The sequence below is a fragment of the Pipra filicauda genome, unplaced genomic scaffold (assembly GCF_003945595.2).
Source record: "Pipra filicauda isolate LSUMZ 115617 unplaced genomic scaffold, ASM394559v2 scaffold17_size4572894_pilon, whole genome shotgun sequence".
NCBI classification, from domain to species: domain Eukaryota; kingdom Metazoa; phylum Chordata; class Aves; order Passeriformes; family Pipridae; genus Pipra; species Pipra filicauda.
The window spans coordinates 3391234-3403108 of NW_024104287.1; the positions used below are offsets into that span (position 1 = coordinate 3391234).

General features: G+C 43.2%; 1 protein-coding gene across 1 annotated transcript; it reads right to left on the minus strand.

The window, feature by feature from the left end:
• Nucleotides 1-4205: 4205 nt before the first annotated feature.
• Nucleotides 4206-9067, minus strand: SPINK2 (serine peptidase inhibitor Kazal type 2). Its single transcript, XM_027721724.2, has 4 exons — nucleotides 8997-9067; nucleotides 8608-8645; nucleotides 7945-8054; nucleotides 4206-4372 (listed from the first exon to the last, which is right to left on the minus strand). The coding sequence occupies exons 1-4, from the start codon at nucleotides 9043-9045 to the stop codon at nucleotides 4327-4329; spliced, it is 243 nt and encodes an 80-aa protein (XP_027577525.1). The 5' UTR covers nucleotides 9046-9067; the 3' UTR covers nucleotides 4206-4326.
• Nucleotides 9068-11875: the final 2808 nt, after the last annotated feature.

The following is an 11875-nucleotide window of genomic DNA, read 5'->3' on the forward strand; positions in this document are numbered from 1 at the left end:
CCATAAAAAAAAATTTCCCCCAAAAAGCTATGAATCCCATGTGAATGCAAAGTTAATTTTTAGTAATTCACAGACAGAAACAAGCTACTTGTAGTTTCCCAGTGCTTACCAGAAGGTAAGAGTATGCATGCAGATAGCTATTGCAGAACAGCCCCAAAGCTTCCTAGAGAACCCACTCCTCTCTTTGACAGATGCTCTTCAAGTGGAGATGAATAAAGAGGGCTCACTTCAGGTGTCCATTTACAGATATGTGCAACTTACTGGATATCCAAAATATTTGAAAGGGACTGGCAGATAAGAAAAAAGACTTTCAGGAAACCCAGACCCTTCCAGGGCAGCAGTTTGGGGCTTGCTGCAATACCCCACAGAATGCACAGAGACACCGGATATTACCAGACAAGTTAAACATTTCAGTCCCAGCCCTATTCTCTGCTCCAGAGCACTTCACAGTAGGGTTTTTCAGCCTCTTTGCCTCAGTCACTGGGCAAGCCAGAACAGACTAGCTTATGTGGGACCAGTTTTAGGTCAACTCTAAACACTTTTGCACCTAATGTCAGGAAGAAGTATTCAGAACTGCCTAAAAGGTAAAATAAAACACATGTACCAGATTCTCACATAATTTCTCACCAGTTGACAAAAAAGCTCTTAAAAGGATTAATTTTTCCTCAGTGTGAAAGATGGAAAGGAGGAAAATTATTTTTGAGGCTATCTATCTAGCTAAGAATGCCCTGTCCAGAAACCTATGCTGCTTCTATAAATGTTTAGGGGTTAAAAAATGAAGCAGCGGCTACATGACCAGCTCAAAAATCATAAAGCTGAGATAGAACACAATACAATCTCACACATGGCAGTGAATGCCACAAATTCATCTATGAGTCATCTGCCCACAGAATAAAGTTTTTACAAAACTGAGTATTGTAGAGTCTCCTTCAGTAAACATACTTGGATTCAATGATCAGGAAAAAGAAAGTTAACTTTGCCAAGTAAATGAGATTGATTGTGTACCAGTGACATTAATAATACAGATTAAAAGAAACCGCTCCTAACAGAACGTTTATGCATACAAACCATACTGATTTATAAAAAGCTTTTCCTACACCCCGTACTGAGAACACAAAATGAGATTTAAAAGAAAACAAATGCTGCCACCTAGGGAACAAGGTGGAAATCCACCAATTCAGGCTCTTCGGACTGTCTCCCATAGGGTTCGGGCCACGGCTCTCCTTTCTGCTTTTGCTCATGTTCCTGTATCACCGAGGACAAATGGAGCAGCGATAGTACTGGCTAAAGCTGCACTGGTATCTACAGGAAGAGGGAAGTCTCTCCTGGGTGACTGCTGATGGGTAGCACCATTGGATACATGTTCTCCAATACACAAGGGTTTTCAATAGCTAACAATATCTTTTGAGCCTTAAACGTTTCAGTGGAAGCACGGTGGGTTTGACACGTTTCTATGATACACAAGACAACTTCAGGATTCCCTGTCCTGAAAAATTGTGCCAGCAATTCAAGGAGAGATGCTTTCCTCCTTGTTCAAACTAGATATCAACTCTGATGGAGAAAGCCCGCATACCCTTTAAAGAGACCTGAAACAAAGGGGCTGAGCACTTCCAAACTACTCACAGCTAAGCTGGGAGCTGAAGCCCAGCTGTCCCAGAAAACACACACACAGTGTCTGCTGGGCAACAGCAGATGTGAAGTCTAGGAACTTTTTTTTAACGTGTTTCCTGGCCAAATGTAAAAAAAATTCTATAGGAGGGAGAGTTGGGAATTTAATAAATTAAAAAAGCTCTTCTTGTAGTTCAACTGGGGAAAAAAACATTCATCTGTACATTGCATTAGCAAAAGCCAGTAAGACATCCTCTGACCTTCGTTTGACCTATGTGGATGGCTGCACATTCTCCTCCCAGTCAGATCAGAACTGTGCTGATCCTGTGAAGCTAGAAAATGTCATAAAATCCTAATCAATCAAAATATTATCCAACAACCTGAGCTCAGACAGAAAAGAGATCCTTTCTTGTTTCACAGTCATGCCATTCAGCTAGTATAACTCCTTATTAGCTTCATGCATGTGTAATAAGCTAACGAGAAAGCTTGCCATAAGGTTGTTGATGTCTTAAGGTTTCAGTAACATCCTTCTATGTTACTGAATTACAAATTATGTTATGAAGCTGTTATTATTATGTTATGTTAATACTATGTTATTATGAGTTATGAAGTTGTGTCAGGGGAGGTTTAAGTTAGATATAAGGAAAAGGTTCTTCCCCCAGAGGGTGTTTGAGCACTGGAACAGGTTCTCCAGGGAAGCGGTCACAGCACCAAGCCTGAAGGAGTTCAAGAAGCATTTGGACAATACTCTCAGCCACATGGTGTGACTCTTGGGGTGTCTTGTGCAGGGCTAATGGTTGAACTTTGATGATCCTTGTGGGTCCCTTCTACCTCAGGATATTCTATGATTCTACTGATTTTAGCAGTAAATTTTAACGCCATGAGTAGATGCCAGTCAGCACTTCAAGCAATCAAAGCGACATAGGGATTTTAGTGCATCTGGTAAATCAAGCATGGTGATCACCAAATGCTGGTACATAGTCGTGTACTAGTCAATTTTAATTTCAAGGAGGCTGGAACTTTTTCAAATCCTGTGCTGTATAATAGTCTCTCTGTTAAAGAGAAATATACTTCTTTGCTACAGCTAGAAATGTATATTTAAACAGTTTGAACCCACTGTAGCCAGTGATGCAAGATTCACAAGCTGTCTTTCCCTCTTTGCCACTTAATTTTGCTGCTCTAACACTGTTATCTAGATGACTTCCTACCTCACCTGTATATAAAATGGACTTCTAACAGCATCACTGAAGGCAATTGGATTAGGCCATGAGTGAGGACTCTTCATACAGTTAAGCCTCATAGGAAGCTTCATAGGAAGGCTTAGATTCCTAGTCTAGAAGTATGAGTCCTACTCTTCATATGAATAAAGATGAACATTGTCCTAAATGTAATTTACAGTTTTTAACTTAAAGCAAAATAATTAAGCCCACCATACTGAAATTCACCATCTTTTTGATCTATAAATGTTCATAAACACCCGACCAGTGTACGTTATTGTTATGTTTCTGGTTTTTTGCTTGCAGACCTCCAGTTGTGTCACACGATGTTCCTCTGTCAAGTGATTAGCCTTCGCTCGAAGAAAATGAAAGCAGGCGTGTGCTGGAAGGTAAGGGTAGTTTTGACCCTTTAAAGGAACCATAAGACAAAAGCATTATTGTTTTTCAAACTTGAAGTCACTGACCTGAGAACATTCCTCGGGCACAAAGTGTGCTGTACATCCCTACCTGCACTGCTGCTCCCCAGCAAAGCCTGACACAGCCATTGTCTGGGGCCAGCGGTAGAGCAGGTGCTGCTTGGCTTGGATCAAAGGTAGAAGCCACCTGTGCATCACCAAGCACCACAGGGCAACCCAAATACAGTTAATTTCAATCAACATGCAGGAAACAGAAAGGAACAAACCCAAGAAAGGCTATGTGCCCATATTCATGACAAGTGCAAGGAAAGGACCAAATCCCAGGACATACACACCCTCCCTGCAGGATGGTCCACCAGATCCACTCTGGAATGCACTCTTTTACATCAGTCTTGAGCTTTCCGATTTTGCTTTGATGTTTGCTACAGGAAGTGGTTCTTGGGTGCCAGACGGGGCAGTGACACTGTTGCCTCACGGAGCAGAGCCCAGAGGGACGGGGACCTGGATGGCAGTGCATGTCTCCTGCCCATGCCTCCAGCATTCCAAAACAGCAGGAGCAGAGGGTGCCCAGGTCACTGCTCTCTGCCTGCAGGACCTGCAGGTAGGGAGCCAGGGGCAGAGGTTTGGTACATGTCGGGTCGCCATCACCGGTTTGGTAGCTGCCACAGGAAACCCCTCCAGTGGCTCCTCAGGGGTTGTTGGCACCCGTGGGCTCAGAATATCCCAGAAGCAAAGAGCACTGCCGTTGTTTCTCACAGAGGTGCTAGAGCCTCCCTGATCCCAGGTGGCGCTGTGGGAATGGCACTAGGTACCCGTTCACTTCCTTCTCCAAACAACTGACTTACTGGTATAGAGTCGGGACATCTCTTTCTTATGAGCCATCTTTCATAAGAAAATAAATTTGGGTTCAGGTTATAACTGTACTATGGCTATGTTTATAAACACTAGTTTGATACAGTAACAATACTTTAAACATGCAAGCTTGTTTATTAAGACACGCTACACAGAAGGTACATTTAAGGAATTGTTTCCATTTGGATCATCTGTATCCCTCTCATTTTCTTGAAAAGTGGCCATCTGCCATATCAGCAAGATCCCATTTTGAAAATTTCAACATTCTTGTTTTCTTCACTGCAAGCAGAAGAAAAATATTTCAGAAGAGAAACACTATACTTGACAGACACATTTTATATAGTGGACTCACCCGTCTAAATGCAGTGATGCATTTAATTGCATCACTTGTGGCAAGCATTACCACAAAGTAACCACGATGCAAAGATTTATGAATCACAGAGAGCGAGTAACTTACCAGAGGCAGCCTCACATCAGGTTTTGTTACTTATAAAAACCTGATAAAACCATCTGCAAATCTGAGAACTATCAACCCACGTGACAAATCTCTCCATGAGGAATAACATGTCAATTACAAAGCACTAATGCAAGTTGAACCTCAAAGTCTCTGAGGTGGGAGCCAGTTCTAATGCTTACAAAATTTTCCCCTTTCGCATGGGAATTCAGTAGGAAGGGAGTGCATCCTGATGCATCTCTGCATCTGAGGCTTCATTAAAATTTGAATGTGTGATTCTCTGAACACTGGAATCTTCTTTAAGGAAATTTTAGCCAAGTATCCCTTAGTTTGGAAACACTTTTTTTTTTTTTTTTTATTTTGAGGTGCTCCATGTACAATCTCAATTTACCAGACAAGTGCAGACACAAAAAGAAAGTAATAGAATGCAAATTGTCCTACCTCTTCAGTTTGCTTCCCTATCTTAATAGAGTCAAGCTGGTTTACTCCTCATGAAATTCAAAAGACTTATGATTACCCAAAGGTAGGGATAATCTGTACTAATAGTTGAATCAGGAATCTTTTAACCAGAAGGGAGTGGAGCAAATTAGGAATATGAAAGAAAATATCAAGATCAGGGGATGTAAAACACCTGTAAAAATGCAAGAAAAAGTTCTGACTGAAGGATAGACCTTAGGCTAAACCCTGCAGAGGCAGCTCAAACTTCTGCATCTGTTTCCAAGAGCTTGTGGTGCTGCCAGACTAGGTTTAAATTAGTATCAGATATTGTCATTGCTACTGGACACTGAGTGTGGAAGAGACATGAGATTTGCATTTGAGCACCCACTTAAGAATGGATTAAATCTAAGCTTTAAAAAAAAAAAAAAAGGCAAGGAGGAAGACCAACTTTGGTCTTATAATTAAAGGGCTTCACTGCAGAACCAGGATGGGCAGGGTTTGTGCTGCACCTTTGTTCCAGGTGTTTCATGTTATCATGGATCAGTCACAGCAATCTCTTCTGCAGTACTCATAATGCACATGGGGCTTTCGGGATGCCCACACAGTCTTCCATGGCTAAAAGAGCCCATGGACAGTACCGTCTTGGTCATCAGAGAAGTGCAACTCCCTCTAAAAAGTCCTTTCATGGGCTTAAATATGGGCTAGAACTAACCTGCAAGTTGTCTGTTCAGAATCACCTAAGCTAACTGAGAAGTGAATTTTTGTAACTTAGTACTGGATGTGCCCATATATCTGTGACTGTTTCTTTATCACCACATTACACTATTTCAGCAACTGGTCATGCAGCTGGTTAAGAGGGGGAAAAAGATCCCTTTGTTGTCCCCTCCTAAGGAGTGTGACAGACTGTACCTTAGACTCCTTGGAGTGAAATGACCAATGCTTATGACTATGACTATGTTTTTCAAAGCTGAAATTCTTCCAGTAAGACAAAGTGTTTTATCCGTGTTGTGTTCATGCCAAGTCAAACACTTTAGGACAACAACTCCAACAACAAAAATATGCTAAATAAAATTCTACCTTGTGTGTGTAATTGGATTAAATCCCATGTATCACACAAAACTTGTACATTACATCTTATACTAAAAAGACATAAGCCCCATCACAAATTACTTAAGAAATCACTTAAGAGAGTTGAAATAAACAGCAGGTTTGGCTGGAAAACCCTTTGTTCTGTGTGCAATGCTGTATTCAGGGATCTGCCATGCACCCATCTGGAACTGAGGGATCACGCCTAAAAAAATGAAACATCCTAGAAACATAAGGCTGGATCTCAAAGCCCGTCCTTCTGCTCTGAAAGGATCAAAGACACTGCTTAAGTCATTAGATGTTCTTCTGCCTATACCTCCACAATATGGATTTGCACTCTCTGTGGGCAATACTTGGCACTTCTCTGTCTTTTATTGTGCTGATTTCACTCAGTTTCTCCATAGCCCTGGGAATTTTGATGCTGTCCTGCTCAGATCATCATATCCATGCCATTTGCAATTTTTATTGTCTTGTTTCCCATATCCATTTTAATTACAAAAATACTGAATTACATGTTACACCTAAAGGATAACTCACTTAATAGCTCTTTCCAGGTTGACTGTAAAATGCTGATTGCTGCTTTTGAACCACAGCATTTCAAACTTCTGTGACTTCATCCTTTGACAATTTCAGCTGAATAACTATTTGTCTGTTTATGTGAATGTCAAGTGGAGATATGTAAAATGTCTTATTAATAGCATGCAGTAGCACTTCTGTTTCCTCCTACATTGTTTGTCCAGTTATCTTGCCAAAAAATAAAATCTCATGGATTTGATCGGATTATTTCTGACAAATCTGTATCAGCTCTGCTTACTTTCTTTTTTACCTCTGGTTATGTACAAAGCCAATCGCTTAATAACTTACTCCAACATCATTTTAGACAGTAAAAGGTGAGTAGGCTCCTAATATGTAATATGCCAAAACCTCTTTTCTCCCCTTTTCACAGATTGTACTCTGCGTGAACTGTGGTTCCCTGTTTTCTTTTTTTGTTTTGCTTATGTTCCCTTGGTCATTTGAATTTTGTAAATTATCTGGTCACAATTAATTTTTCCTCTGCCTCAAAGCCAGAAACACATTTCAGCCTTCCCTTTCTTGAGATCTCTCTGTTCATAATTTTGTAATCTGTTATTTCATTAATATAAATTGCCTTTCACCATTAAAATTCTATTCACAAGCAGTTCCTCTCAGTTTGTACTGAGAGAACACTCTATAAAGATTTCCAGTCAATCATAATGGGGGGTAACAATGCTCGTTACATACTGATTTTCTATGTTTTCAATTTGTTTTTTAAATTATTAAATTATTAGTTAGTATTAATTAATATTAATTATTAATTAATTCATAGTTATAATTAATTAATTATTAAATTATTCTATCAGGCAATCTTTTTCTTGATTTTTAGGCAACCTGTAAGATATTATTGCAAAACAGTATTTTCTCGTAACACTCGGCATTCTTAGTCTTCTCTATGAAAGGAAAGACAGGAGATTGGATCTTGAATTAAAAGCTGCATTTTGGGTGGGATCTGATGTTTTCTGATGGAGAGTGTGGAACAATATGGCATTATATTAAATGGCAATATGGCACTGTATGAACATAACAGGCAACCTCCTCTAAGATACTTCTCCTTAGGAATTACAAAAGCGAATATTCAGTACTCCCAGCTAACTGAATCCATTCAAAGCCATTTACAGGTATCATTAGAAAATATTTTGCAAGGGATTTGCATCTGAGAGGACACTGCTGAAACTGCAGTGCAGCTGTGCAAACGCTCCAAAGCCAGTAAAGAATCTATCAGTTAGCTGGGATGTCAGGGTGAAGATTCTAGTTGCATACAGGGAAGGGAAGGACAAGATGTCAATTAAGTGACTACCTGTTTGAAAGGCAGAGCACACACTCGTTTCCATAGGTCTCCCCATCAGTGCCACAAACTGGATGGAAGTCCCTTGGACATCCAGCCAAAGGATACTTGGAGCAGTCCGGCTAGGGAAGACAGGTACAAAAGAGGTCTAAGATACACCATTTGAAACAGGTTTCTGCTCAACTTCTGAAGAATACTGGCATGCTCATGCACAGAAAAAAAAAGTGTCCAACAGGAGCTGACACAGCATTTTAAAGTGTCACAGTATCTTTCACACTTCTATGGGAATTTATCAATTGAAGTTTGGCTCCTGCTGCCTGGCACGGCTTGAGCTGTGGTGTCAGGACATATGCATGCCACACAACACAGCCCGTCCGACCTCCGAACCTCAGCGGGACACACGGACAGCGCGTTGCCATGAAGGACAACTGCAGATGGAGCTGGTAATGGATGGGGAATCACCACTTGGTGCGCTGCAGCCTGAGCAGATGGTGCCAGCACGTCCCGGGTCCCTCAGCTGTGGGGAGAGCTCCCTGCTCAGCGCCGGGGCTCCGGAGCCAGGACAGGCACAAATTCCCCATCGCCAGGCCCGGGGCTCTGGGGAAGGGGCCGCCGGCACCGGGAGGCCGGGAGGCAGGGGACCTTCCCGGGGACGACGGGGCAGGCGGCACTCACCGGGTAGCTGGCCACGGCACCGGGACACGAGACGAGCCCTGTGGGGAGCAACCGGCGTTAACGGAGCCCGGCCCCGCACGGATTCCCTCCGACCTCCGCGGGACCAGTCGCTGTCCGACTCCGGACCCCTGGACCCGCTGCTGTCCGGTCCCGGTCCCGTCCCCGACCAGCCGCTGTCCGGCACCGCCCTGTGCCGGTTCCCCACCCTGCCTTCGGACGGCTGATGCCCACCCCCGGCTTAGATCCCGCCGCCGTGCCGGCCGGGGCACGGCACCAGTTCAGCCTTCCCTTTCCCTGGGACGAGACTGGCCGGGGGCACGGTACAGTCCCGTTTCCCACCTCCCCGGCACCGGCTCGCCTCCCTTCCCCCGACCGCCACCGCCCGGTACCGGCGAGGAGGACGGGCAGCAGCACCAGCGCCATCAGCAGCCGCGCCATGTCGCGAACTGAGCGGGGCCGGCTCGGGGCGCAACGGCCGCGCCGCGGGAGCGGCACGGGCGGGATCGGGCGGCACGGGAGCGGGTGGCGGAGCGGGGCACGGGCACGGCCAGGATGCCACAGAGGGGACGCGGGTGTTGAGGACTGCAGAAACCTTCCCAGGGAACGTGCGTGCTCACGGAATGAAAAGCTTTACCGTCAGGGCTGTGCAGCTGGGCAGCGCAGTTAATGGTGGGAGCCCGACTGTGATTTCAGCATTCCCCAGGCTTCCCTGCTTGACTTCAGGTCGCTAGTGCTGCGCGTTTGTGCAGAGTATCTTGGGCAACTCGAAGAAGTTGGAAATACGCATGGAGTGCCATGTGGCTGCTTAGGTCGTAGCCCCTGTCTCCTCAAGAAGTGACATGAAGTGACTTGTGCAGAACTATGAGTGCCTTCCTGCCAAGAGGAAGAAAAAAATTAATACAGCCTCAGAAATAAAACCAGCCTGCCTGCCTCCAAAGGCATGAGAGCACAGGCCAGCAGGGGCTGGAAAGTCTTGGTACGCCATCATGCCGGCACGGCTCGGTGTCTTGGTAGCACTGCTTTCCAAAGAGTACCTCATCTGTTGCTTCCTGATAAGAATGATTAGTTTTGCAGAGACCAAAAGTTGGCTTTACACAGAGTCTGGCACTGCAAATGTTTGTATGCAGTTTACCAAAATATAGGGCATGGGCTTCTTGTAAAATGGCCTATACCTCTGTATACGAGCTGGAGTTAGGCCTGTCAAGTGTTTTGATATGTCCCATATAGGTACATACACACATCCTTCTTGTCTCTGTGTCAGCCTCTGAGTCCTTCCAAGCATGGCTTTTCTTCTGCATGTTTCTGACAGTGTGCCCTGCCCACATGGCGTCATTCGGAGGTTATTATCTGCTTAATATGTCCTCATTCCTCCAGGTAACCCCTGCAAACTGTTTGCAGTGTTAAACTTTCATTCAGAGCACACCTCTGAGATTACTACCCGTGACAAGGGATGCTTCGCGCAAAAGCCTCTGGCTTGGCTATTTTAAGCAACATGCCTGATCAGAATATCTTGTGGCTGGTGAAGCGCGTAGAGGGGTATTTAACTCTGCTTGATCTCCTTCCCTAGCTTTTCCTAAGGTTTTGCCCCAGGTTTGCCTGCTAAGCCATTTGAGTTGAGGGCATCTTTTTGTTATCTTGTTACTGGTGGGGTGTTTGCTGGATTTGCCATCCTGGGGGGACCTTTAGGTCCCAGAGAAATTTCCTTGGGAGAAGGAGCATCAGGGGGTTAAATACTGAAGAGTTAGGCTGTGGTGGGTTTCCTTGTTTCTTGAAGGTGTGATTTTTTGAAGGAAGAGGTGCCAGCTGAAAGTGAAGAAAGCAGAAACAAGGGAAAGGTGAAGAAATAAAAACCAAGGATAGGAGTTATTTCTTAAGTTGTTAATTTCTGAAGTTCATGTCACTAAACAGTTAAGTACAAAACTCTTGCACAGAAAAAAAAAAACCTGAACACAACAAACCCAGTAAGAGCTCAGTGTAGCTGTTGGTAGCAAAGATGAGCTTTCTCCTGAATAATTCCAGCACAGCAAGCACAAAATGGGTGTGTGCTGTTATCATGTCACCTCAGAGAACACCTGCCCCCTAAAAAACATTCTCCACATTAATGTATTTTCCAATGAGGAAATTATATGGTCATTGGTATGTTGCACTTGATCTCAGGTAAATGGGATGAATGGGACAATTTTGGTTTAACATCACTCGACTTATCTTTCTGTGACAGTAACATGAACTCACTCACAGCCACGTATTCTGTCCCAGATGCTTCCTCCTGATGTGGCAGAGAAAATAGGAAAAAGTAACCCGAAGGTGCTCTATTAACTCTCAGTGTCACAATTGTATTTGAAACTGGCGCCAGTCCAGTCTCCTCAGTTCTGAAAGCATTTTGTTTCACTTATTTAAATTTTTCTACTAAATTTTCTACTGAGGTTATTTAATTTTGCCTTATTTGAATAAAATTTTAGAGACAGGTCTTTAGAGAAGGGAAAACTATAGAAATAAGATATTAAATAAAAGAAAAGATAACTTACAATTTTTTTCTTCTGGAAAGATTGAGGGCTATTAAAAGATACCAATTTTCTTTTATAAATTAGTAAGAACTGGAAGCAAGGAAGAGGATAATTACTCAGAGGGCTTCTAAATAGCTTTTGTATCCTGTTAACACATTTCTGATATGAATGCTGAGTCACTGGAAAGGAAAATTGCAGAATTATTTGCATATCTTCTAGAAGTTATCTTCTTGTTAACATCAGGTAGCTGATTAATAAACATGGAAGATAATAATGATCCTAGCATATAGGCTGCAGGGAACAATGCATAATTAGAAGTTACATCCCTGCAGAAAAGGTTTATTTCTGCCTTATGCTTAATGGAATAACCCTCTGTGCTTGGAAGCTGGAATTTATTTGAACTTCAGTCCCTTTTCAAAGTAAATGTATATGACTTCCTGAAAGAAAAAAGTTCCTTTAGTGAGTTTATATGTACTTCATATTCTTCTGCTACCTAGTGGTTAGTTACTAACAAGGTTGTGACCCAAAGCATCGAGATTTTGTGACTCAAAGATGCTAAGAGCAGCTGAGTTGACTAAGGGCAGGGTTCACACGAGAAGTGCATGCCTATGTCCTTTGGAGTAAAGTGTTACAAAGGAGAGTGTATGTTTGGCTTGGAGAACCAAGGGTGTAACTCAGAGCCTCTGGTTCATCTATGAAGAAAATTATTCTATAGGAAGGAGTGACTGTGTATTTGCCACTGCTTCCAGCAGGACTGGCCTGTA